This window comes from Musa acuminata, chromosome BXJ3-8, assembly GCF_036884655.1.
Source record: "Musa acuminata AAA Group cultivar baxijiao chromosome BXJ3-8, Cavendish_Baxijiao_AAA, whole genome shotgun sequence".
NCBI lineage: Eukaryota > Viridiplantae > Streptophyta > Magnoliopsida > Zingiberales > Musaceae > Musa > Musa acuminata.
In genome coordinates this window covers 11,210,677-11,238,626 of record NC_088356.1, presented here as the reverse complement: position 1 = coordinate 11,238,626, position 27,950 = coordinate 11,210,677, and the positions used below count along the sequence as shown (strand labels likewise).

General features: G+C 38.9%; 2 protein-coding genes and 1 long non-coding RNA gene across 5 annotated transcripts; 1 reads left to right on the top strand and 2 right to left on the bottom strand.

Annotated features, from left to right (window-relative positions):
- Positions 1-904: 904 nt before the first annotated feature.
- On the top strand, positions 905-14,870 carry LOC135583334 (E3 ubiquitin-protein ligase UPL3-like). Of its 3 annotated transcripts, XR_010498879.1 has the most exons (18): positions 905-2,151; positions 2,726-2,836; positions 2,988-3,104; positions 3,247-3,414; positions 3,484-3,645; positions 5,579-5,827; positions 5,909-6,030; positions 6,133-7,549; positions 9,465-9,554; positions 9,815-11,383; positions 11,464-11,691; positions 11,780-11,884; positions 13,644-13,724; positions 13,811-13,879; positions 13,967-14,095; positions 14,194-14,316; positions 14,393-14,552; positions 14,724-14,870. XR_010498879.1 is itself a non-coding variant. In XM_065164560.1 (17 exons), the coding sequence occupies exons 1-17, from the start codon at positions 1,276-1,278 to the stop codon at positions 14,456-14,458; spliced, it is 5,679 nt and encodes a 1,892-aa protein (XP_065020632.1). In that variant the 5' UTR covers positions 905-1,275; the 3' UTR covers positions 14,459-14,722. The 3 variants fall into 3 exon arrangements, 2 of the variants coding, with proteins under 2 accessions (XP_065020632.1, XP_065020631.1); XM_065164560.1 differs by lacking the exon at positions 14,724-14,870 and having other exon boundaries at positions 9,465-9,551; positions 14,393-14,722; XM_065164559.1 differs by lacking the exon at positions 14,724-14,870 and having other exon boundaries at positions 14,393-14,722.
- A 6,782-nt stretch (positions 14,871-21,652) lies between these two features.
- LOC135644428 (uncharacterized) lies at positions 21,653-23,372 on the bottom strand. The gene is made up of 2 exons (XR_010498476.1): positions 22,921-23,372; positions 21,653-22,839 (listed from the first exon to the last, which is right to left on the bottom strand). It is a non-coding gene; the product is annotated as an uncharacterized LOC135644428 (long non-coding RNA).
- A 2,054-nt stretch (positions 23,373-25,426) lies between these two features.
- Positions 25,427-27,553, bottom strand: LOC135645065 (SKP1-like protein 1A). The gene is made up of 2 exons (XM_065163125.1): positions 27,121-27,553; positions 25,427-25,732 (listed from the first exon to the last, which is right to left on the bottom strand). Exons 1-2 carry the CDS (start codon positions 27,550-27,552, stop codon positions 25,565-25,567), a joined length of 600 nt encoding a protein of 199 aa, XP_065019197.1. The 5' UTR covers position 27,553; the 3' UTR covers positions 25,427-25,564.
- Between the last annotated feature and the right edge of the window lie 397 nt (positions 27,554-27,950).

The window sequence follows — 27,950 nt, the reverse complement described above, 5'->3', positions numbered from 1 at the left end:
TGATATACTAATTTTTACGTCATGATATAAAATATTAAAACATTTATTATTCAACTATAGTACGGATCGATTCGAAACTTAAGCTAAGATAAAAAAGAAAATTGAGAACGGTCCACTCCTCCTTGAATCAGGAAATTTATTTCATATTAAGAATATAAAATAAATAATGATTAATGAGATGTATCCGTATCAAGGTATACAAAATATTAGAAAATAAATAATAACGGTTGAGGTGTCATATTTGAATTTTCAAAACTAGGAAAAATAAAAAGATAATTACATGATAAATCAAAAGGAAAAGTTTCTAAGGTGATTGCGCGAGAAAATATCTTTTTTGGTTTTTTTTTTTCGAATGGTATCTATTTATTGAAATTCATAAACCATCACTTCCTATTTTTAATGTTTCAAAAATATTCTTTAAAAAGTTACCATTATTTCTTACCCAAATCTAAAATTTGGATTGATTTTTATTTGCAAAACACTATAAATAAAAAAAATACTATATAGTATTTTATTTTAAAAATATTATATGATATTTTTAAAATAAACAATATTATATAATATTTTTTAGCTAGTTTTATAGTATTTTTATTCATAAAAATACTATAAATATTTTTAAAACGCTAAACAGTTTTTGGGGATGAAAAAATTCTCCCGAAAAAACACATTACAGCTTTGGGGATTATTTTTTAAAAAAGTGTTTTAAAAGAAAAGACCACTGATGGGAAATTACGAAAGACGGTAAGTACGATTGGAGAAGGATATTTTCTCGGTAAATCGCTAAAAAATAAAGAAAGAAAAAAGAGGGGCGGTCTGATTCAACCAAAAGCCAATAGACCTAAAAGCCACGCCACAACGGCATATACTGTGTCCATAAGCACCGCACCACCACCTCCAAGCCACCTTTTCTCACCGCCACGAAGCCTTCCCACACCGCAGCCCCATCACCCCACATCGCCCCCCGCCTCTCTCTCTCTCTCTCTCTCTCTATTCCCTTCCTCTTTCTCCTACCTTTTCATCTCTCTCTCTCTCTCTCTCGAATCGCTCGATCAATCTCAATCCCTCCTTCCCCTTGTCGTCTTTCTAATCCCTTCTTCGCAGGCGATCGATAAATCGCAGAGGCATCTTGAAGTCGTGTAGATCTCCGCCGGATTCAATCGATTATATCCAACCTTGATTCTATAATACCCTAACCCTTCGATCTTTGATGTTCCCGCCGGAACCCTGATCGCCGCCGCCGCCTCGGCCAAGGGCGAGGGAGGTGTCCCTTCTTGTATGGAAACACGCAGCCGGAAGCGGGCGGAGGCCTCCTCGTCGGCGCCCTCTTCTCAGCCCCCCGCGGCCCGTCGCCCGTCCAAGCGCTCCCGCACCAACCCGCCGCCTCCCTCGACCATCTTGACCCGCTCTCGTCGCTCCCGAAACTCCTCGCCGCCGCTTCTTCCTCCGCCACCCTCCGGCCCTATGGATTCCTCTGCCGGCGACTCCTCTGGCCGTCGCCGTGGCTCTGGCAAAAACCACCACCCTCCTGCGGAGCGTGATAGGGATAGGGATGCCTCGGATAAGGGGAAGGAGAGGGAGCCGGAAGCTTCCCGGTCCAGGGACAGGGACAGGGCCAGGGATCGGGATGCAGGGAGGATCTTGGGATTGAACTTTGATGGTGGGGGAGCTGACGATGATAATGATAGCGAGGGCGGCGCTAGTGCTCTCCACCAGAATCTCACTTCGACTAGCAGTGCACTTCAAGGGCTTCTCAGGAAATTAGGCGCAGGGCTCGATGATCTGCTGCCATCGTCGGCCTTGTTGGCCTCCTCTTCTTCTCAGCAGAGCTCACGGCTGAAGAAGATTTTGACGGGGCTGAGGGCTGATGGAGAGGAAGGGCGGCAGGTGGAGGCCCTGACCCAGCTTTGTGAGATGCTGTCAATTGGGACTGAGGATTCGCTTGGTTCATTCTTGGTGGACTCCTTCGTGCCCGTGCTCGTGGGTCTACTCAACCATGAGAGCAACCCTGACATTATGCTGCTTGCTGCAAGGGCTCTCACCCACCTCTGTGACGTCTTGCCATCATCATGCTCTGCTGTGGTGCATTATGGTGCTGTGCCATGTTTTTGTGCCCGTCTCCTCACAATTGAGTACATGGACTTAGCAGAACAGGTGCGCCGAATTATTTTATGTTGTAATCATCTCAGCATTTTGTTTGTATAAAAAATATAACACTGGGTTGCCTAATTTCCATTTATTTGTGGCCTGAAAGCAATCATATTTTAATAACAACACTTGCATCACTAGTGTATGTACCAGTCCGCCAACATGTCGATTCTGTGGTATGAAAAGCAAATTTGTTCAGATTATAGTTTTATATTCTGATCCTGGACCTTCAGAATGTGACCTTATCCAAATCACTTACTGTGAACGCATCATATGCTTTCATTCTTAAGTGTAATTTGGGTTCATTCGTTGTCAAAATAAAAAAAGGGTATGAAGGTGAAAGTAATTGTGATACTTGGACACTGGCTAGTAAAGGAAATATGTTTTGATTTTCATGAAATCAAGATGATCTTTGTGGGGTAAATTTTTTTCCCTCCAAGAAGCCTAGAAGTGCAACTAATATATGCGACTATGTCTCTTCCGTGGAATGATTGCAAGTTTTACTTGGCTTCTTACTTATTGGTTGTTCCTAGAACCTAGTTAATCTACCATTCTCTTGAATCACTTATACTTTTTTCAGTCTCTGCAAGCACTGAAGAAGATATCACAAGAACACCCGACTGCATGTTTGCGTGCCGGCGCACTTATGGCAGTTCTGTCTTACCTTGATTTCTTCTCCACAGGAGTTCAGGTAATGTGTTTGTATAATTATAAAAATTTTATATTGGAGATAGTGTATAGGTGTTTGTTGAATGTTAATTCTAAGTCTGTTCATTGCTTATTATCTTGTCATGATTGGTCTCTCATTTTATCATCATTTGGCCACTTTATTTCTTCTTCAGAGAGTAGCATTATCGACTGCAGCAAATATGTGCAAGAAACTTCCATCAGATGCAGCTGACTTTGTGATGGAAGCAGTTCCACTGCTGATCAATCTTCTTAATTATCATGATTCAAAGGTTATTCTGTTCTTTGCATTTAACATGCTAAGCCTCTTTTTTTGAGTCATTGACTGTAGGATTATGAATTTGTGTTATGGGTTTATATAAGCTAAGATAGTTTTCATGTTCATCTTTTGATTACTGCTGGCTACAACGACAGGTGCTGGAACATGCTTCTGTCTGCTTGACACGAATTGCAGAAGCATTTGCCTCATCTCCTGAGAAACTGGATGAGTTATGTAAACATGGATTAGTTGCACAAGCTGCTGGGCTAATATCTCTTAGTAATTCAGGAGGACAAGCCTCTCTAAGTACATCGACATACACGGTACGCATACATGCAATTGTAATAATTTATTATGGAGGCCCACCAGTATTGACTAAAAAATTATTTCAGGGTTTAATCCGACTCTTGTCAACATGTGCAAGTGGATCCCCACTAGCAGCTAAAACTCTTCTACTTTTAGGAATCAGTGGCACTCTTAAAGACATTCTCTCTGGTTCTGGGCTTGTTGCTGGTGCTTCTGTTTCACCTGCCTTGACAAGGCCACCTGAGCAGGTACCTTACTTTTTATGTGGTTTCATCCAGTGCTAAAGTCACTGTATTCTTTAATAGTGACTTTTGTTGACAAACTGTTGTGCCTATGAGTTGCTGTATGTTACATGTCCAACAAGGTGATCTTAAATTTCTGGGATACATAATAGCCATCATAAGCTTCAAATCATTGAATTCTCAGAACCAAATTTGATCACACTTTTAAGGCTGCTCCGGCTCAGGTGCAAATGCACTGAGTGTAACATGGATCATAGAGCATGCACAGTTTTTGTTTAACTATAGGATTTAGGTATTACAACTTGGAAAGAGTGCTAATCAAGATGTTTTCAACATATAGTTCTAAATAAAACATATGTTTAAAAAAATCTAAAATATTATATGTTTATTTACTTTAATTTTTATTTTTTACATTATTTATTTAAAATTGTTTCAAGCTAAAAATAGGTTGAAGTTATTTCAAGGTTTGTTGAAATAATTTTCATTTTTCTCCCTTTTTTTTTCTTTTTTGTTATCCTCATCTTTTCTTTCCTTTATTCTTACCATTGAGATGGGCTTTCATGAGATATTTAAGGATACCCAAAAGGATCCAATCCCCATGAATTTGGAACCCTTGACTCATTAGTCTCAAATCCCATGAGTTGCACGATGTGAGTTTTGAGGGCATTTCTTCGTCTCTCTGTCTCCTCTCTTTTTCTCTCTCTCTCTGATAGTAGTAAAGCACAGCGGACAAGTGGATGCAGATGGTTGGTGGCATAATTTTCTTCCTCATCCCCTCTTCCTCTGGCAGCAGAGGCATGTCGACAGGCAGCTGATTGCTTCTCCTTCTCTCTTATTTTTCTTCCTTTCTAACAATGGCTCTTTTTCTTCTAGCCAGCTACATATTGGCCTGAATTGGCTAAGTCTGGGCAATTTAGAATGTGTCCAGTCAAGTTTTGGTCAATGTCGGCTAAGGTCATAAAATATTGGTTCAGTCAAACTTGTATTTCATACCATTGCAGGTTTCTCTTTATGCAAATCCGGCAGGCTAAAGTGCCAAGTCTGAGCAGCATAATCTGAAACCAAACTTTTAATTGATTCATTAAATTTTAGTGTGAATCAAATTATTGTCCCAAGATTCAGTTGTGAGAAGCGTCACTGAACTTTATGGCTGTGCAGTGAAATTGGTAAAGCCTTGTTGGCTGGTTAGTATCATGTGATTGTTATAGTGGAAGCAATTTGATCTAACCCTATGACCTAAATTTTAAATTTAGGTGTTTTGGGTTATTTTTCATGCTTTCTATGCATTTCTATGTTAACGCTTTCTTTCTGAATAGATCAACTAACACTGTATTTGGAGTCTCATGGATAGTGTTTCAGAGTCTCTATTGCAAAACTATTGACCAATCTGATTCTGCCAAAACTTATGTTCTTTGTAGTTCAAGCTGGCTGCTTGTCTTCTAAGATTGACTGATGACTAGCTGGCTAATCGAATGTGGAGTGGTATTAGCCCTTTTTTATCTGTAATACAAGTCACATGATAGGACTCCTCAATGACAGGTGTTTGGTTTAATATGTGTTCTCCCAGCTTCCTATATTGTTCATTAATGGACTTGTATTTTTACAAAATGTGTTCGTCTAATTTTTATTGTATACCTAAGCATTCATGATTTTCATGTCCATGAAAATATTTTGATTCCTGCTTGCTTGCTGATCTGATGATGCTAGCAAATGGAAGTTGATAGTGCAATAAGTAAATTGGTTGCAAACTTTTATCTTTTAATGTCTTTTAAAGATTTTTGTATTACAATTCTCTCAGCACATGCATGAAATGTATAGAAATGCTTGTACAGGGAATAAATTTAGTGAGTTCAATGTTCTATTTACATTCATGTAGAAACTAGAAAGATCATCATTAGATTTATTCAGTATCTAATTTGTGTTGCATTCTACCATTTAGGTTTATGAGATTGTGAACCTTGTGGATGAGCTTCTCCCTCCCTTGCCTCAAGGAACTATTTCTACACCAATATTCTACAATATTACTGTGAAAGGATTATCTATAAAGAAATCCACAGGCATCACTCCTGGTAAACCAGTTCAGCCTGGTTTAGCAACAAATGATGTTTCAGCCCGTGAAAAGTTACTGCAAGAACAACCTGAACTTCTGCAACAGTTTGGAACTGACTTGCTCCCTGTTCTAACACAGGTTTGGATACTGGTGTTTGGACTTTTGCTCTTGTAAGTACTTTTGCTGCCCAAATGTTGACCCAAGCATCTTGTCACGTAGGTGTATGCTTCTAGTGTAAATGGTTCAGTCCGCCACAAGTGTTTGGCTATTATCGGAAAGTTGATGTATTTCAGCTCAGCTGATATGATTCAATCTTTACTTAGTGCCACAAACATATCCAGGTGTTGATTTCCGTGTTCTGTACTCTGTTCAGGTCATTTTCAGAGGTAAGCTTCTGACTGCCATAATTTAGTCTTTGCTGATTCTTTGCTCCATGTTTGCAGCTTCTTAGCAGGCATTTTGGCATGGAAAGATCCACAAGTCTTGATACCTGCTCTTCAGATAGCAGAGGTTCTGATGGAAAAGCTTCCAGGTACATTTTCCAAGATATTTGTGAGAGAAGGGGTTGTCCATGCAGTGGATGCTTTGATATGCCCAGATACCTCAAGTTCCATTCCTTCTCAAACATCCATCTCTGAGAAGGATGGTGATTCTGCACCTGTAATATCTTCACGTTCTCGGCGTTATCGGCGACGTAGTGGTGGCTTGAATACAGAAACTGGGTCAGTGGATGAATCAAAGCGTTCACTATCAGTTGTCGGCTCACCTCCTAATTTATTTGAAATCCCACCTCCAAGTTCTAGTCTTCGTGCTTCTGTCAGTGCTTGTGCCAAGTCTTTCAAAGATAAATTTTTTCCTGCATATCCTGGTGCAACTGAAGTTGGAGTTACAGATGATCTTCTTCGTTTGAAAAATCTTTGCACAAAATTAAATTCCAGTGTTGAGACTGTAAGGACAAAAGGCAAAGGCAAATCTAAAGCCTCCTTAGTTTCTTCCTTTGATATATCATCTAGCATCGAGGAAGAATTAGATGGAGCAATATCAGAGATGTTGGCTGAACTTAGCAAAGGCGACGTGTCCACTTTTGAGTTTATTGGAAGTGGAGTCGTTCTGGCACTTCTTAGTTATTTGTCTTGTGGAACATTTGGAAAGGAGAAAATTTCTGAAGCTAACTTGCCAAAGCTTCGAAAACAAGCACTGAGGAGGTACAGGTCATTTATCGCAACTGCTCTTCCAGATGAACCAAAGGGAGGACACACAACTCCCATGACTGTGTTGGTTCAAAAGCTTCAAAATGCTTTAACTTCGTTGGAACGTTTTCCAGTTGTCCTTAGCCATTTGTCTAGATCTACCAGTGGAAGTGCACGTCTGTCATCAGGTCTAAGTGCCTTGTCTCAGCATTTTAAGTTGCGTTTATGTCGAGCACCGGGTGAGAAATCTCTTCGTGATTACTCATCAAATATTGTACTTATCGAACCACTGGCAAGTCTAGCAGTTGTCGAAGAGTTCCTTTGGCCAAGGGTTAAGCGGATTGACTCTGGACAAAAGTCTTCTGCATCAGCAGGAAATTCTGATTCTGGATCTGTAGCTACTGGAGCTGGTACCCAATTATCGTCAGCATCAACTGCTTCTGGCCATCGCCCTTCAACTAGATCTAGGTCATCAGTAGCAATTGGAGGTCCAGCTAGAAATGATGCTGCTGAGGGAAGTTCGAATTCTTCTAAAGGGAAGGGTAAGGCAGTCTTGAAATCTACATCTGAGGAAGCCAGAGGACCTCAAACAAGAAAAGCTACTCGTAGAAGAGTTGCTTCAGATAAAGATGCAGAAATGAAACCTGCACTTAGTGACTCTGGATCTGAGGTTGGTTCACATCTTTGATTCCTTCTGTTTGGGATATACTTTCTTAGGCAGTAATTCTAGTCCTGATACAAAAATTCTAACCAGGAACCTTTTTTGTAATCTTTGTTAGTAAATAGTCGCCACAATTTAAGGCAACAACCTTTAACTGAACTGAAATTTGCCGAGTCAAATACAGGATAATCATGCAGAACTCTTTCACTAAAACTATCAGTTTGGAACAGTGTACTGTGAGAATTTTTAAAAGAAAGAAATAACCAGATCTTAGGATGGATCTGGAGTTCTTTGAAATTTGCGTATTTTATCATATTTGATTACATTTGCTACTTTATTATTCTATGACCATGTTAATATTGAATAGTTTCTTTTATATACACATGCAAATATTCATCTATTGCACAACTATCAAGGGTAAAGTAAGTTTTGCTGTTCCATTTATGTGGGTAGTAGAGAAGTCTAATTCGTATTTTCACCTCTATCAGATTTATCACATCTGATAGGTAAAGCTTTTTTTCTCCTCCAACTCTTTTCTGTTGGGACTGTATACACATATATGTATGTATATGTACATATTTGAGAAAGCTGCTAGATAAAACTCACGAAGCTTGACATGATTGTATTTTGCACAAAAGAAGAATCTGCTATAAGGTGACAAGATTCTTGGTGAAACTGTCACAAAGAAAGCCAGGTCTTAGAGAAGGCACTTTTTATTAAAAATGACTGTTGAGATTTAGCCACGTGCATAAAATAAGAAGAACAAGACAAAATAAAATAGTTTCATGACTAACCAATGGGCCTCTGTGCATATCATATCTTCTAGACTTAAAAAGTATTGGTGTGTTGTTTGTGTGTACATATCAGATATCATGGTTGCATGTTTTGATTGGTAATGTTTGAAACAATTAGTTCTGACCCATTCCTGGAACAAGACAAAGCACCATATTGTTGATTATAACCAAAATTGTAAATTCTAAACCCATGAGGTTTATATGTGATGAGAATGATAATGACAACAATAACTCGACATTGATGATAACTGATAAGATTCTTTTCCCAATCATTTTGGGGGAAAGATACATGGGTACTCTTCTGACATTAGTTCTATAAAGGGAAACACCTGAGAGTCCAAAGATTGTTCTTAATGACAATTCTCTTAGTTTACTCTTTTCTGTAACTTCTAGCTTGAATTCACTTAGTTTTGTTTGTTGGGGCATTTAATGAAGTTTTCTGGACATGTATTTCCTGCTTTCGTATTTGAGTCAGAACACCTATGATTTAGACCATTTGATCCTATATGTAAAGGTCCAATTTCTTTCGATTTCAAAATGCAAATAATAATTGAGTTGAATGCTTCATCAATATGAAAATATAGTATGTAGAAGCCATTCCAAATTTCTGAATGCAAAATATCTACACAATGATGCCAATTTTGAAGTGGTGGTTACTCTGAGTCTGAAGATGCTCTACTATCTAAATTTCTTAAATTCAAGGATTTACAATGTCAAGTTCTGTCACTATGATTTGCAGTGGCACCAAGGTCTATCTGAACTATGTTTACTTTGGGAACTAGTTGTATTATAGAAATTTAAATTGGTGCTTCTTTAAGGGTTTTATTAATATGTTAAAGCTTCAGATGTTTTTTCTTGCTAATATTGTTTTTGCGGATTGGTGCCTTCTAACAGTGGTATCTTATAGATACAATTTGAAATACGACAAAGCAATTGATCAATCAAAATTGCATGTAATTTGGAGTTCATCTACATCATTAAGGTTGATATGTTTTATAGGTGATGTTCTGGTTATTGGGTGGCTGCATGGGTTATGGACCAGTACTGGTTTTAGGGGGCTTACCCATCAATCGCCTACTAATATTTTTTGCTTTAATTTTTTGTTATTGAACCATCTTGATGCTGTACAGGATGAGATGGACATGTCTCCTGTTGAGATTGATGCTCTTATGATTGAGGAGGATGTCTCAGATGATGAAGACGATGATCATGAGGAGGTGGTATGTCAAACTATTTATTTTCCTTTGTGTTTGATTTACTGTCCTTCTACATTTTTTACTATTAGTGTTATGTTTCATTAGTACTGATTTGTTCAATATAGTGATAATCTGCTTATGCGAGTTTGGTTGATTCACTGTAATGTAAAATGTGCGTCTAGGAGTTGAAATTTATAATAATACATTTTCAAATTAGTTGGTCATGTTTCATCCAATCTTGGTGGTTTTGCCATTGATGCTTTGATTTGTTATCACACTTTCAGGAGCTCAAAGATGAGACTCTTCCTGTTTGTGTACCAGAGAAGGTACACGATGTCAAATTAGATCCTGCTGATGATGCGGCTGTTGATCCTTCTGCAAGTGGTAGTCAGGCACAACCTTCATCAGGTTCTAGTGATAGGGCTATCTCTACAAGAGACTCAGAGTCCACTGAACTACGAAGTGGAAATGCTTTTGGTTCAAGGGGAATGTCATTTGCTGCTGCTGCTATGGCTGGGCTTGCTTCTTTAAGCAGCAGAGGTATCAGAGGTGGTCGAGGCACTGGTGCTAGTGATAACTGCAACAAATTGATATTCACAGCAGGAGGGAAGCAGCTTAGCAAGCATTGGACCATTTATCAAGCTTTCCAACGTCAACTTGTTCTTGATGAAGAGGATGATGAAAGATTTAATGGATCTGATCTACCCAGTGATGGCAGTAGATTCTGCAATGATGTATTTACCATCACATACCAAAAGGCTGATGGCCAGGCTGACAGGACTTCTCAAGGAGGCTCCACTTCTTCAATGTCAAAGACTCCGAAATCTGCTTCTGCTTCCAATTCTAGCTGTGAAAATAGGTGGCAAAAGAAGTCACTACTGGATAGCATTTTGCAAGCTGATCTTCCTTGTGATCTTGAAAAAACTAATCCTACGTATAATATATTGGCATTATTGCGTGTTTTAGAGTGTCTGAATCAGCTGACTCCTCGCCTGAGAGTGCAAGCAGTAAGTGATGATTTTGCCGAGGGTAAGATTACTGGTGTGGATGGGCTATATAGGACTGGTATAAGTGTCCCTCCAAAAGAGTTTGTTAATACCAAGTTAACGCCGAAACTTTCCCGCCAAATTCAGGATGCTCTGGCATTATGTAGTGGTAGTGTTCCTCCATGGTGTTACCAAATGACAAAAGCATGCCCTTTTCTCTTTCCCTTTGAGATCAGAAGACAGTATTTCTATTCTACAGCTTTTGGACTATCTCGTGCATTGCATCGACTTCAGCAACAACAAAATGCTGATAATCCTAATTCAGCAAATGAAAGAGAGGTCCGCATTGGTCGACTGCAAAGACAAAAGGTTCGTGTTTCTAGAAATAGAATCTTGGACTCTGCAGTAAAAGTTATGGAGATGTATTCTAGTCAGAAGGCTGTCCTTGAAGTAGAATATTTTGGTGAAGTTGGAACAGGGTTGGGTCCAACCTTAGAATTTTATACTTTGTTGAGTCACGATTTGCAAAAGGTTGAATTGGGGTTATGGAGATCCAACTATGGATCAGATAATAATGTGATGCAAATTGATGGAGGTGAAATGGAAGATGGAAAGACTGATGATGGTTCAGTAATGAAGATACATAATGACAACTTTTCTGTTCAAAGAAGAGATATTATACAAGCTCCTCTTGGTTTGTTTCCTCGTCCTTGGTCGCCTAATGTAGGTGCTTCTGATGGTAGCCAGTTTTCAAAGGTTTTAGAGTATTTTCGTCTGGTTGGTCAAACAATGGCAAAAGCTCTACAAGATGGGAGGCTTTTGGATCTGCCACTTTCTACAGCATTTTACAAACTTGTATTGGGTCAAGTAAGTTATAGAGTACCTGCATAAGTGTCTATTAAATCTAGTCATCATAAACAATCAATGAAAGTAATGTCTGATTGCAGGAGCTTGATTTGTATGACATCTTGTCATTTGATGCTGAATTTGGAAAGTCATTACAAGAAATGCAAGTTCTTGTTCATTGCAAACAGTTTATGGATGCAACTGCTGGTGACAGTCGAAAGACAACTGCTGATTTACAATTCCATGGTGCTCCAATTGAAGACTTATGTTTAGATTTTACTCTTCCTGGCTATCCTGATTACATACTTAAAGGAGAGGAAAGCACTGTGGTAAGAGCTTAGGAAATATAGTTTTATATTCTCTATTTCAGTAACTTCCAGGATACCTTTTGTAGTATTTGATGAGATCATTTTTCAGGTTAATATCAACAATTTGGAGGAGTACATTTCCTTGGTTGTTGATGCTATTACTAATACAGGAATTACGAGGCAGATGGATGCATTTAGAGCAGGATTCAATCAGGTAGCTTTTGTTTTTTCTTTTTTTGCTTAAAAAGATTGTTTCCGAGATCTTATATTGCACTTTAGTTTATCTAGCAAAAGTTGGGTTTGTATTCTGGTTTGCATTGTTCTGTTTCTTGCATCCTCAAGACATATAGCTGTGACATTTTAAGAATCAATTTCATTATTCTATTTTTTGTTGCTAGAATAACCACATAAAAAGTTAAAACCCACTAATGATATATACTTTTAGTATCCCCCGAGCAAGAAGGGGTGATCATTGAGGATGCCACACCTAAGATTGGAGAAGACTGGCTAAGGCTGCTTTTGTTTTTATTGTTAACTACATCTTAGGTATGAAGGGTATTTTTGTTAAACACTGTTACAGTCACATCTTATTTCTTTTTGTTAAAACTATTGCAATCACATTATTTTTCAGATTGCCAAGAAATAAGGCTAACTATGTCAATATGTTAGTGTTGTGATTAAAATACTAAAACGAACAGATGGTGGTGCAACCAATGATTAAATAGGAAAATGTAAATTAGTCAAGGATGTAATTTTCATTATTTCTCTGGTGTTTCACCCAAAATAATAGACTACTTCCAATGGTTATTAGCAACAGATAAGACTATTGGACTTTTATGTAACTTAATTTTTGGAACCAATCGTCCAACAACCAAACATATAAAAGCAAACAAAAGAGTCCATACCATTTTCTATCAGTGAAGAGGCCGAATCTTCTGCAATTATTGGAATAAAATGAAATTTGATCACCTAATGTCATTGTTAGAACAGCATAACTCCTGGAACCTCCACTAAGCTCAGAATGTAGTTGAAGTGCATCAATGAACAGAAAACTAGCCTGCATGGCAACACCAGTTCCGGCTAATAATGACACTGGTTTAGACAAGTATCCTCATCAATGAACCAAGCGAAATAAAAGCCAGCATAACTTGCTTTCGTTGTGGCTATATACACATATGAAAAGAAGCTCCATGGCTCAAAGCAAAAATAATGACTGTTGCCAACAATAAGATCAAATTATATCATACGAATACAGGTAATCTTACAGGGACCACAATGTCCCTCTTAATACTATATTTCCTGCTAAATGTAGATTCCTGCATGCTCTGTTGTCTCGGTAGTTTCCTATGCCACTTTGGTATTTGAACATTCCAAGTCCTTACCTCCATCTTGTCTAGTATGAGCTTTAATTTGTATTCTAAATTTACACTATTTTAAAGCAACCAATAATGCTAGGAATGCTCAATTTTGGTGGTCTGAACTTCTGATTTGTATTATTTGTCAGTTTATTGTCAGCATCGCTTGGGGAAAGCATGAAAAGCTCCATTTGTACATTTTGTTTTTAGTTTCTCTTAGGAGATTTTTAATCACGTGAAATGTTGATGTGACCATCACAAAACCAACTCCTTCCCTGACTATAATACGAGTGGGCATTCAGTTTTGTTCATCATATTGCGATAATCTTGTGTGTCTCTTTGTTGTTTCAATGTTGTATTGTAGTGCTATACCACTTAATGTGGCGTGCCCTAGTTCGTATCAGCTTACATGTGAATATTTCCTCAACATGGCACGATGCCAGTTCCCTAAGAATTTGGTTTTAGTCGATATGCAGATATATGGCGATTGATGATGTCTTCAAGAAGCATATTTTGAACTACTTTCCTTAAACTACTGTCATTGTTTGACCTACTTGGATCTTTGTTCCACCAGCAAGTATTCCAGGAGTAACAATTTTTGTTTTCGTTCCATTTCAGGTCTTTGACATATCGTCTTTGCAAATATTTTGTCCACATGAACTTGACTACCTAATTTGTGGTCGCAGAGAATTGTGGAAGGTATACAATCTTATGCTGGCTGTTATCTTTTATTATGCTATTCTAAACTTATAACAACAGAATTGTCATTTCCATGTTCTGTGCAGCCTGAGACGCTGGTTGATCATATAAAATTTGATCATGGATACACAGCTAAAAGCCCTGCGATCGTCAATGTATGTACTTTCTTTCTTTGTTTAGAATTTAATACGTACTGTATCGATGGATGAATTTGTATATTATGATTCATTTTGTTTCTTTAGCTGCTTGAGATAATGGGGGAATTTACACCAGAGCAGCAGCACGCATTTTGCCAGTTTGTGACTGGTGCTCCAAGGCTTCCACCTGGTGGCCTGGCTGCACTAAATCCAAAGTTGACTATAGTGAAAAAGGTATATCCCGCTCATTATGGTTGAAGTTCATCATGCTTCTTATATTCTTCACTCTGTAATGCTGTCGTATACCAATGTGATTTTGCTGTTAATGGCAGCATTCTTCAAATTTATCCAATAGAACAACAAATGGAACTGGGGCAACTGAGTCAGCTGATGGTGACTTACCCAGTGTTATGACCTGTGCTAACTACCTGAAACTTCCCCCATACTCAACCAAGGTTTTTGTTGTCTTTGCAAAATTTAGGGGTTTTGATGTTCATTGTGTGCAACCTCTCTGATGAAATCCATTTTTAGGGAATAATGTACAAGAAGCTTCTTTATGCTATCAGTGAAGGCCAGGGATCATTTGATCTGTCATAAACGTGAGACTCATCAATCAGCACAGGTACTGTCTTGTGCCCATTCTTCTCAGCATCATCTGTTTCTCAACCAAAGGGAGACTAGTAACAATGAGGTCAGTTGCTACCTTTGATCGGTCACACCAGATCTGTTGTTGTTATGGAATTATCATGATGCTCGGCATGTATATTCTAATTATTCTTGTATTATTATGCCCAACAAATTTTCCCTTTATATCTGGTCGATATACTTTTTTGTGCTTCAATAATATTAGTTTCTCAGTCAGGTGATTCTGATTGTCCAGTACAACATTTGGAGTTTGATAGGGATATAGAGCCCTGTGTTCCGATTGATGTAAATAAAACATGATCGATTACCTGTTAAAGCAACTTGATAGCCTGTGTTAATGACCAGAGGGAAAGGAATTGATGCATTGAATTCTCTTCTATTGTGATATCCGTTAATATATCAAAAGTTTGATCATCAATGTTAGAGCCAGCACTTGGTTCTACAGATTCAGTTGAGGAATAAAACCTGCTGCTGTTTGAATGGGTCTGGTGGAGGTAGAAACTTCAGGCTTTTAAGAGGAGTGCAAAAGATTCCTTTGGCTATCCAAATAAACTTATGACTCAGCTGCTACAAGCAAAATCCATTGGTTGGGCAGTCTTGTTCTTATTTTATTCTGCAGCAGGGTATATATACTTTAGTTTTTATTGTTTTGTGAAAAATGATGGTGTAAATTGGGCTAATTATAGATTTTTTTTTGTAGCTAGTCAATATTTTTAAAAGTTGTATTGATATTTTTATAGTTACCAAAATAAAATATTTAGATTCATTTATCTTAACGGTGAAAATAAAACATTTGGTTTTATTAACGGAATATGAAAATAAAAGATAAAAGGATAAATTTAACATTTCGGTGGTGGTAGATGATGGCGTTGTTAGCATCGACGTCAACGTAATTGTTGAGCGATTTTTTTCCCCTTGTCGTTCTCGTTGTTGCCCAGCACGTTGCCTTCTCTTTCTCTGGTGCTCACCCATTTCATTATCTTTTATTTTGGTAATTTTGATTGTGAGGGCTTTGGTTGTCACCTTCATCCTATCCATCTCTTTAAGCGTTGAGCACAAGGGGGAGAGGAGGTGGAGGCGGTCGTGAGGGCTCTAGCTATTGCCTTCGCCTTGTCCACCTCTTTGAGAGGTGTGTGCCAGGGGGAGAGGAGGTGGACGAGGCAGAGGCAACCATGAGGTCTTTGGCCATCACTTTCGTCTCGTTCACATCTTTGAGGGGTGAGCACGAGAGGGAGAGGAGGCGGAGGGCAACGAGGGAGAAAGGGCCACTCGATAATTATGTCGGCATCGATGCTAGTGACGTCGTTTTCTATCACCACCACTACAATGTTAAATTTATTTTTTTACTTTTTTATATATATTTTTTTTCGTTATTAAAACTGATGTCGTTATGATAAATGGACATAAATATTTTACCTTCGTAACTATAGAAATATCAATATAATTTTTTTTTAAAATATACGGATCAGAATTCTAAAAATGACAACTATAAAGTATAATATGTAATTAGCTTATGTAAATCAGTGCTAGAAAGGGATGCAAAATATTTTCAAGAACAACAATGCAAAAGTAGGATGCAGCCAGCATGAGCAGACATTAGGTATTTTACTAAAAACAAATGAGCTAGCACTTTGGAAATTTTCTACGTGGTAGTGGTCTGGGTGGCTGACCAAACCTCTGGATAGTGTGATGAATGAAGCCCTCTGTTAAACTAGTGCGATGCGAAGTATATAGAACTCAGTGTGCACCACGTAATTATGTGGGCTCGAAGTTTTGAAGCGCCATCCGTCGAGTTCCTATATGGTAACATACCAGTCCCAGCCTGAGCTTTTTAGGCGTGTGGAATAATGCTTGAACATTGGGTGTGTTGGATCCACACATTCTTGGTTATTGTCGAACATCTTCGTGTTACTTTTTGCGTCCTCTTTGGACGCGTTCAAGCATGATTCATGAAACCAAGAATTTAAAGACTTCTATATGCAAACAGGTTTGACTAGGTCGTAACACAAGGCTTTAATAACTTATAGCTCACAGCTATTAAAATCTTTTTTTTAATCTAAATTCTAATTCTTTTAACCAAGAGGCTCGACAGTTAAGGTAGAAAAAGAGGACAGCATGGTTGTGAAAAACAGAGAAACAACGATAACAATTGAAGGTAGAAAAATAAGAGAAAAAAAGTAAGGGAAGAAGACAAGAATAACATATAGGTTGATCTCAATCATTCAATCGGTGTTCTAATCTCATATTAGATTATATTTACAGTGGATTCTTGCTATGATTACTTACGAAGATTTTGGATATTGTGCACACTAACATAACCCTTGTATCCCAGTTATTCTTTTGTGATTATTGCTTGAGTTTTTGGCAAGAGACTTTGAGATTTGTATATTCAGCATTCTTATAGTAGATTTTCTTTGACTTGCCCTGTGGTTTTTATCTTTCACGTTGGAAGTGTTTTCCACGTAAATCTTGGTATCCTATTTGATTGTGATTTCAATTTAATTCCATTTTATGTTACGACCTGCTTGTACTTATTCGTATATAAAAATTCTCTTTTCATCCCATCAACTGGTGTCAGGGCAGAGTTTTAGTGGTATTTAATTTTTGTGTTCGAACATGGAGGTAGGTAGTGTTCCTCACATGATTAGCTTGAATAGAAACGATTTGATGATATGGAAACCAAGAATGGAAGATCTCTTGTATTACAAAGATTTATATGGACCATTGCAAGAGGATAATACAAAGCCCACAACTATGATAGATGATGAGTGGAAGAGGTTAAACTAAAAAATAGGGTTTATTCGATAGTGGCTTGATGACAGTGTCTTTTACTATATTTCTACTAAAAGTTTTACGTACTTTCTTTAGAAAAAGTTAAAATGTCTCTATGAAAGAAAAACGACTGACAACAAAGTTTTCTTTATTAGAAAACTTGTGAACCTGAAATATAAAGAGTACACTTCTATTGCTGAGCATTTGAATGAAATATACAGTATCACAAACTAGTTATCCTCTATGAAAATGTCTCTATAATGAGTTACAAGCATTGTTACTTCTCAATTCATTGCCAAAAAGTTGGAAGGCAATAGTTGTTTTCCTTTATAATTCTGCACCAGATAGTATTGTCACTATGAGTCAAGTAACAAACAGTTTGTTGAATGAGGAGTTGAGAAGAAAGAATTCAGCAATATCTCAGATTGATTCACAAGTACTTATCTTAGAGAACAAATAATAAAGTCCAAGGATAGAAGCGGCTCATGCACGGATAGAAGCAAGTCAATATCAAGAAAAGATATTGTTTGTTACAATTGTTGTGAGAAAGGACATTACGAGAATCAATACGAACAACTTAAAAAGAGCAAGAAAAAAGGAAAAGAAGTGGAGCATACAAAGTCAAAAAATAATACCACAGCTATAGTACAGGGTGGTGATTATTTAATTTTGTCTCCTTCCGATGATATTATTTCTTGTGTGTGTCAGGATCTCAAGTGGATGATTGATACATGTACTTCTTATCATGCTACACTATGGAGGGAGTTTTTTGCTACCTACAGGTTTGGAAATTTTGATATTGTTAAGATAGACAACTATGGCATGGTAGACATCATCGGCATGGGTGATATCTACATAAAGATTAATCTTGGCTGCAAGTTAGTGTTTAAGGATGTGACGTATGTGATTGACTTGAGACTTAATTTAATTTCACTTTGAAGGCTAGATGATGAAGACTTTGATAGTAGATTTCACAAAAGGCAATGAAAGCTTAGTAAGGGTTCTCTTATTATAGCTAGTGGGAAGAAATATCATACTTTGTACAGCTTGTAGGCTAAAGCTTGTGGCGAGCAGTTGAATGCTATAGAGAAAGACTTCAGCATTGAGTTATAATATCGACGACTAAGACACATGAGTGAGAAGGGGCTGTAAGTTCTTTCCAAGAGACAGGTATTGCCCGACCTCAAAGGTATACGTCTAAACCCTTGTATTGATTGTTTGGTTGGTAAACAACATAGAGTTTCCTTTGTTAGTTCTGCTTTATCTAAAAAAATGCATGTCCTGGACCATGTTTATATAGATGTATGTGGTCCTTTGAGGATAAAAACTATTGACGGATCTATTAATGTTCTTGATATCAGTGGCGCACTTTATTTTATCACTTTTATAGATGATTTTTTCAGGAAAGTTTGGGTATATGTTATGAACACTAAAGATCAAATTATTAATATCTTCAAAGAGTTTCATACCAAAAGAAGACAAAAAAGCAATTGAAATGCATATAATCAGATAATGGTGCTGAGTACACAAGATTGTTTGATGATTATTGTAGGTCATATGACATCTACTGACAATTCCTAGTACACCTCAGCATAATGCAATTACACTATCATAGAAAAGATAAAATGTATACTTTCATAGGCCAAGCTACTCAAAAAGTTTTGGGATGAGGCTTTGAGGACTGCAGTTGATGTGAACAACTTGTCACCCTGTATAATCCTAGATGATGATGTTGGAGAGCAAGCATGGTCAGGGAAAGATGTTTCCTATAGGCATTTAAGAGTGTTTGGTAATCGTGCATTTGCACACGTTCCAAACAATGAGAGGTCCAAGTTGGATGATAAAACAAAAGAATATATTTTTCTTGACTACTCATATGATCAATTTGGTTATAGGTTTTGGGATCCAGAAAAGCATAAGGTGTTTAGAAACAGAGATTTTGTCTTCTTTAAGGATCAAGCCCTTGAGGATTTGAAGGCGGCACCAGCCGAGATTTCTGCAGAAGGATTAGTAGATTGTGACTCAGCTACTCCTCCAATATATTAGGGTGATGGGGAGATATGTAGGAATATGGTGTATAGCCCGATGTTAATCTACCTATAGGACATGTTGAGCAAGAAGTAGTTGGAGAGCAACTTCCCACTAAACCTCAGTTGAGAAGATCTTCTGGATAATGCCAATCTTCCAAAAGATACTTTACAGATAAGTATGTGATACTTACTGATGCAGGTGAACCAAAGAGTTACCAAGAAGTAGTTAAAAGTGAGCAGAAAAGGAAGTGGTTAGTTGCTATGTAGGAAGAGATGAATGCTCTACAAAAGAACCACACATATGATTTGATGCAACTACCAAAGGGAATGAAGGCTTTGAAGAACAAGTACGTTTTCAGGTTGAAGACTCAAGAACATTATTCTCAACTAAAGTATAAAGCTATATTAGTTGTGAAAGACTTTGGTCAAAGGAAAGGTATTGACTTTGAAGATATTTTTTCTTCTGTTGTTAAAATGTCTTCTATTCGTGTCACTCTTGGTATTGCTACTAGCTTGAACATAGAGGTTGAGCAGTTAGATATGAAGACAACTTTCCTTCATAGTGATTTGGAGGAGGAAATTTATATAGAGCAACTAGAAGGTTTCAAAGTTAAAGGTAAAGAAAATTTTGTCTACAAGTTGAGAAAGAGCTTGTTTGGTATGAAGCAAGCTCGAAGATAGTCGTACAGAAAATTTGATTCATTTATGATTAAAAATAAATATAAAAGAATGGCTTCAGATCATTGTGTGTATATCAAATGGTTTGGTGAGGATTTTATTATTCTCTTACTTTATATTGATGATATGCTTATCCTTGGGAAAGATATGTTTATAATTGACAAGTTGAAGAAAGAACTCAGTGAATCCTTTGTAATGAAGGACATAAGGCTAGCAAAACAAATACTGGACATACAGATTTTTTATGATAGAAAAAACAAGAAGATTTTGTTGTCATAGTAGAAATACATCGAGAATGTATTGAAAAGGTTCAGTATGAGAAATACAAATCTAGTTAGTTCTCCTCTCATGTCACTTTAAGTTATACTTAGAGCAGAGACCGTCAAGTGATAAGGAGAAAGATAAAATGTCAATTGGAAGTTTAATATATGCGATGATATTTACAGGGCCGGACATCGTATATGCAGTGGGTGTTACTAGCAGATTTCTTGTAAATCCAAGCAATGAATATTAGGCAACAATAAAGTAAATTTTTAGATATCTCATAGGGAGCTTTAAGGTTTGTTTAAGCTTTGGATATAGATCATCTATATTGATAGGTTATATAGATGCAAATACGACAAGATATATTGATACGAAGAAGTCCACATCAGGTTTTGTACTCACTTTTGTAAGAGAAGTTATATCATAGCAATCCAGATTGTAAAGGTGTATTGTTTTCTCCACCACAGAGACAGAATATATCGTTGCTATAGAGGTTTGCAAAGAAATATTATAATTGAAAGAATTCTTATAAGAATTAGGGCTGAAACAATAAAACTATATAGTGCATTATGACAACTAGAGCGTCATTTATTTGTGTAAGAACTCAACCTTTCGTTCCAAATCAAAGCATATAGATGTCAGATATTACTAGATTCGAAATGTACTTAAAAAGAAGTAATTGCAACTTCAAAAAATTCACACAAATGATAATAAAGCAGACATGTTGATAAAGATCTTACCGAAAGAAAGGTAGGAGATAAAAAGACGATTGATCGGCATGGCTTCACATAGAGGAGTCATGAGATAGCCTCCCTTATGGGTTGAAGGGGGAGGTTGTTGGGCAGATAGCCCATTAGTTTAGCCCGGTTTTAATAACCCATAGCCCATAGCTATTAAAACCCCTTCTCTTTTAACCTAAATCCTAACTCCTTTAACTAAGATGTGTGACGGCTAGGATAGAAAAAGGGGACAGTGGTGGCTGTGAAAAAGAGAGAAGCAACGGTGACAATTGAGGACAGAAAAATAAGAGAAGAAGGAAATGAAAGAAGATAAGAACAATACATAGGCTAATCTCAATCATCCAGACAGTGTTCTCATCTCAAGTTAGATTAGATTTACAGTGTATTTTTACTATGATCATTTGGGAAGATTTTAGATATTATGCATAGTAACATAATCCTTGTATCTCAATTATTCTCTTGGGAATGTTGCTTGGATTTTAAACAATACACTTTAAGATTTGTATATATATTATTTTTATAATAAATTTTCTTTGATTTACCTCATGATTTTTACCCGTCAGGGATTCGTTGCTTAAGGAGATGGTTAGAAGCAGCACTTGCAAATAGGACATTCGGGCGTCCCAATGCTATATCAGAACTTAGACATCATGATAATAGGGTAAAGAAAGAAACATAGTCTGTTTATTTATACTACAAAGCCACAGTGGGTACAGCGATTAAAGCTAAAGAGTGAACAAAGCAAATCGAGGGAGGGGCTCCCAGGTTTTCCAAGCCTTACTTAAAAGAAGGCCATAAGAAGTGAACACACAGCGATGGACACGGACCCTATCTTAACCCAATAAAAAGAGGATACATACAGGACGATGACCTTGATCCACACTTCCATAGACAAGAAGGGCTATCACAAAACTATGGCCCTTCTTCCCCTTCATAACTTGCATTCCCATGATTCAGCAATTGAAGTCTGCCGAAACGTGGAATTAGAAAAAAAAAAGAAAAAATAAAAGGAAAGGAAATATCACGACAATGTTTTTTTTTCTTGGGGTGGAGGACGTCGTCGGCTTCGGCGTCCACTCAACCGCGGCCACCAGCACCACCTTCCATGATAACTTGGGTGTTACAGGCGGCCCTGTGCCTGGTAAGAAGGAAACTAGGCAGAGGAAGGTTGGCCGGAGGCGGAGAGAGCGAGTAAATGGACTCCATATAGATCTCCTCCTCTTCTTCCTCCTTCCCTTCCCCGTTGTTGGACACGATGGCCACCCCCTCTCTCATCGTCTTCTGGGGCTCGTCTTTTGGCTCGCGGGGTTGAACAGCGGCCTTGGTCGACGGCTGTGTTTCCTTCTTTGAACTCGCCCAAGGCTTCGGCTTCGTCCTGTGGTCTCTCGACCGAGCCATCCCCGTACCGGTGTTCGTTCTGGTCACCTTGGGAGACGGGGGAAGGGTTGCTGATTTGGTCAAGGGAAGGGGGAGAAGAGGCGGTTGTTGAAGGTGTGGCAGAGGAGGGAGATGATGATGGTGAGGAGGAGGCACTCCTCCCATTAGATCAGCGCAAAACGAAGAGGGAAGAGAAGCATAAAGCAGCTGCCGCTGCGGCGGCTGCAGAGGCTGCGACACGCATGACCGGAAGCCACCTACTGCAGCATGATGGTCTGGTAAATGTTGGGTCAAGGAAGAATAGGAGCCGAGAGAACCGTGTATAGCTCTCGGCACAAACCTTCCTCCGGAATCAGCAGCGACGTCAAGAGAAACTTTTCTTGGGTTCACCTGGGACTGGTCGAGGAGGATGCTGTCCATGGAGCTCCTTGAAGAGGTGGTGGTGGTGGTATATAGCAACGGAAGCAAAAGGCTGTACAAACCATACAGATCGGTGTTATATATGTATGTCTTCCTAATCCCACAAAAAAAAAAAAAACACACACACACACACAGGAAGATCAGATCTATTATTCCTATCAATGATCTGGTTTGTGAGTATAGATTGGTTGCAGAAAGCAATCGATAAATACTCCTCCTCTCCCGTCCTCAGGTACCAGCCACCAAAGGAGTACGAACGAACAACGAGGAGTTCCTCCCCCCCCCCATCCCCTCCTCTCCTCTCCTCTCCTCTCCTCACCGATGATTCTGAGACGTTGCAGTTGCTGTTTTATACAAGGACATGGGGGACGATCTTACTGTCTTGTTTTAAACAACATGATGAAATAGGACGAGTGATGATTAAAGTAGGACTGTAGGAGCTGTGACGAGCGAGGATTCTCTCTCCTACTTGGTATCGCGGGACAAGCACAATAATTTAAGTGAGTTAATTAAACGAGGACGGCCACCGACCTTTCGTTGTGGACCGTCCGATCCAGGAGAGATGCACCTCCATCCGACCGTAGCTTTCGCTCTCGAGCCTCCTCGACCGGGGCACGCGGAAAGTGATGGATGCTGCCCGCGTATGCTTTGGTGCCACTTGATTCTGGAATACATGTGTCTGTCTGTCTGTCTGTATATATACATTATATATACATTATATATACATATATATATATATATATATCTCTAATATTTTTGATCCAACTTGGAAGCTTCGCCAGGCAGCCATATAGAAGATGGAGGATGAATGATGCACTGGGCAACCATAATAACTAACGACCCGGAATGAAAAAGATCTAAACATGTGCATCGCAAGCCAACGGCCGAAACCTTGTGTGCGCTTGTTAGAAATTAGATTTGATATCTTTTTCGAAGTGAACGATGTGAGGCAACCAAGGTTTGGTCGAGTGTTTTGGCTTTCTTTGGCGTAGATGATTCCCCACTTCATGTTTCCAAACGCATGACTCGGGAGGCACGGGGAGTTGGGGAGTCTGCACAATTATTTTCTACGACTTGAGAAGCAAAGGATGAGTGTGGACGAATCTCAACGTGTTAGGAAACGGGTAAAACATGAGATCGGAAGTCAGCATTTTTACGGTCTTGGGTTTCTTAATAAGCACAGTATTCTTTTCCTTTTAAATAATCAAAAAAGAAGGAAAGAAGGGTCAGTTTTCTTAGATAGAGACTTTCGTGTCCAAAACAGGTCAATGCCAGCCACAAAACGTGCTTCTCAGCCCAATTGTTTTTTATCGTCATCTTGCCCAGCAGGTGAGTATAAGTTTATCACAGGCAATCAAAGTCTCTTCTACTTTATTGTCTCGGGTTCCTGTCCTATGCCTAGAGAAGACTTTCCTAGCGGTCCACGCCACCCTTTTCTAGTCTTTCTCCCGTAATGGGAAACGCTTTTCTGCGGAATATTATCCCCTCCCATGTGTCTCTGGTTGGGTGAGCACCGACCAGCTTTTCTGAGATCAACCCACATCCACATCCTATCCAAGTTGCGATTTCAACTAAAAGCACGGCCACCATCACAAGGAAAAGGACCTCCGTAGCTGGGACTCGTGCTGCTGTTTCTACATTATCTTTGGTTTAGCAGCGTCGACCGCCTTTTAAAAGACATCTACGTGCCGGAAGCGTCACCTTAGCGTACGTATTACGTGCACATCCTATTTGCCCAGTGGAACCTATTGGCCCGTTTGGCCGATCCAATAGCATGGACATGATGGATCATTAAAGTTAGATCCATTTAATCATTGGATCTTCACACATGGCCCAATAAGATAGAAAATCCAACTTGCACTTGGCTTAATCTCTGATAACTTCTAGGGTTGGACATGCCATTTCCATGGCTTGTGCCTTGAGGTCAGGCACCCGAACCGTGATATGCAGCATGTGTGGCTCCGACTCATTTGGCTACCTTTACCTTGTGATAATTATAACTGGAGACGGAAAGACTTAATCCCATTTAAAGCCGACACTCAAAACAACAAGTCTATCGAAAGTGACATGACCCTTAAGTTGACGTGGATAGCCTGAGTTAGTGAACCTAAATGGCAGATCTTGTGGAACCTTATCTGAAAACTAGCTTCGAAGCTGCTGTAACACCAAACTAGAAGATAAATTAACCCTAAATTATTCATGTAAGGATTACTTTGCGAAAGAAACCACAAGTAGAAAAGCAGTGGCTGTGCGTGAGGTTTTGTTCCATACCCATGCGCCTCGTGATGTGCTGCATGGACGCTAGGGACGGGATAGCTGAGCAAAAGTGCCACGACGTGGACACACACAATCCTTCAGCAGAGAGAGTCTCCGGAGGCACACGCCACTTTTCCTGCCAAGAGAACCACGCCATTTCATCAGAATCTATATCATGAAAGCCTCTCCAGAAAGTGCAACATAGAGGATATGCAAATGTACAATTTCCCCATGTTTCAACCATAGTTTTATGGAATTCAAAAGTTCGAGCTGCATATCAACATAAGAAGAATAGCTACACCTGTAGATGCTCAGATTATATGACAAAAGATCAAGGAGAAGCGATGGTCCTAAGTCTGATATTATATGGATCAAATCTCTGGTTTACTATTTTCTTCTCTATTCGAGGGAATAGACTCAGGTTTTCAGTTTCCACTGTAGTGAACAGAAGAATTCTGTCCTAATACTAATCATATTCTTCTCCACTGGCAACAAATGAGCAGCCCATCAGATCATCAGTCTCAAAACAATTGAAGCTCCTTCCTGATCTCTCGTTTTTCCTCTTCACTGAAGTCATCATCAATGCCTAACATCCCTCGGATTTGTTCTGGACTCTTATTCTTCGTCAAGTCAGCAAGCTTCCTACATGTCAGGTTGCGGAGGCTATCGATCTCAAGATCATCTGCAGCCTGCATAATCGGAACAATTAATTCTTCTGATAGATTCGGTACATGTAGCACCCTGAATTGGCTAAAAGGAGTGGCATGACCTCAATAAGAACAGTTTCATTCGATCTCAAAATTCATAGTCTAAAGGCAATGCTTCTGACGAAACACAATGTTGCATGTACTACCAAAGTGAGCAAGGGAACAAAATGAATCTACTACCAGGTATCCCCCACAAACCTGTGACATTATTACTCTTGGGAAATCTTCAGTTTAGATAGTGATTTCAAGCAAGAATGAGCAGAGATTCAATACAAGGGTTCCAAGTTCTCAGTTTCTCTGGATAAGTTTGAACAGCAGTCTCTAACAAAGAATATATAGGATGACAATTTTAACCACTACAAAACAGAAAAAGAAAATCTATAACATTGACAACACAAAGCAGAAACTTCTTGTATTATCCTTGACAAAGTTGTCAGACAGTCCGATGACATACTACATCTTAACCAAGGTAGCAACAACAAACTGTAATACATACATGTCAAGAAAATTAGAAGAACCTAGTAAAGAAGTTCTATTGCAGCAATAAGATTCAAGAATAAATTTCCTTGTTCTGCTTCATCTAATTCTATTAGCTTCATTCCCAACATGAACTCATCATCCTAGGACTACATTCCATCAGCTCTTCTATGCCAATGAGTCGTGAAGTTAATTGTTACTCCCTAAGAAACATCAACATTTGGTGCAAGGTTTGGGGGGTGGGTTTTCCTCTTTACTCCTTAGAAAAGGTCAAGACTGAGGCCTATATCTTCTACTCCTTCAAAATATCAAGGTAATTCGAACCTGTTCTTTACAAGCGATTGCCATCAAAGTACTACAGAAATCAATTTCAAGAATCCCTAAATTTCCATAAATAACTCAAAATTGAGCTTAAAATAACCTTTTTCCAACAAGATCAAGGACTAACTAGTAATAATATATTATATAATGACAACATCCACCAAAAAATCTTCCGCTAAAATTCTTGATGTCGATCCCATTTCAGTAAAGTTAGCTTCAGGTCCACAACCTAAAGCACCCACCCGATTCCGTCCTACTAAATCAACGTTTCTTTGCTTGATCTTGGCTTCCGTTCGTGCCTACTCCTAACATATCATGGTATTCCACTATCCAGGTCAAAGCCTACCCAAACATAGTCCAGCAGTGGCATAAACACGAGGGATCAATCAAGAATGGCTCAATGCATATCCATAGGAAAGAAATGAACACAAACTGCAATTGATGGAGAAGAAGAAGAAGGAGAATGATACACCCACGAATCGTAGCATATATGCGGCGGAGCATAGATATTGGAGGTCGATCAAGATCAAGAACAAGGGACATCAAAAGAAATCAAGCAAGAGGGTCCTCACCATGATGAGGTAGTAGAGAACGTCGTGGTCGACCAACAAGAAGTCCTCCTCCCAGTCCCTCCTCTTCTTCTCTATGGCAGCCGTGCCATTATCGACGGCGATCGCGTCCTTACCTTCTGTAGTGTTGTCTACGGAATCGACAATGACGCCCTTAGCTTTCTTGCCTGCACTGGAGGCGACATTAATCTCGGCGGTGAACTCGGCCTGCTTCTTGCAGAATTCGATGACCAAATGGAGGACGCTTTCGGTGACGGAGGGAACGTTGAGAGGAATGTCAGTAGGATTGGAATTGATCGCTCTACGGACCACGGCCGACTGCTCTGCCAGGAACTCGTCCGCGGAAAGGAGTGCGCCGTCTGAGCTTCTCAGGGTAATCTCCTTCTTCTTCTTTGCAGGAGGCGGTGACTCAGTTGCCTCTGCCTCTCTCTTCATTTTTCCCCCTTTTATTCCTCTCTTCTATTTTCCTCTCCTCTCATGTGTGTGTTTATTTATAGAGGGGAAAATCGTGTGAAATAACAAAGAAGAAAACAAAAATTTCTATTTACTGACCTCAATTGCAATCTGATCGTGATTTGAGATGATCAGACGGCTAATATGATAATTCCAGACGTTTCTCATGAGCAACCGTCCTAAGCAAGACACTGGTGATTTCCTCAACGGGTCTTTTTCCCGCCTTTTCTCGTAACACATAAATAAGGTGAGGGTGCAGTGAAATAACAAAGGAGAAAACAAAATATTCTATTTACTGACCTCAACTGCTATCGTGATCGTGATTTGAGATGATCAGACGGCTAATATGATAATTCCAGACGTTTCTCATGAGCAACCGT

Coding starts and splice junctions, on each gene's coding strand:
- LOC135583334 (XM_065164559.1), top strand. CDS start 1,276: ATGGAAACACGCAGCCGGAAGCGGGCGGAGGCCTCCTCGTCGGCGCCC. Junction 3,646..5,578: donor TGACAAGGCCACCTGAGCAG/GTACCTTACTTT, acceptor TCTACCATTTAG/GTTTATGAGATTGTGAACCT. Junction 7,550..9,464: donor TTAGTGACTCTGGATCTGAG/GTTGGTTCACAT, acceptor GATGCTGTACAG/GATGAGATGGACATGTCTCC.
- LOC135645065 (XM_065163125.1), bottom strand. CDS start 27,552: ATGAAGAGAGAGGCAGAGGCAACTGAGTCACCGCCTCCTGCAAAGAAG. Junction 25,733..27,120: donor TTCTCTACTACCTCATCATG/GTGAGGACCCTC, acceptor CCGATTATGCAG/GCTGCAGATGATCTTGAGAT.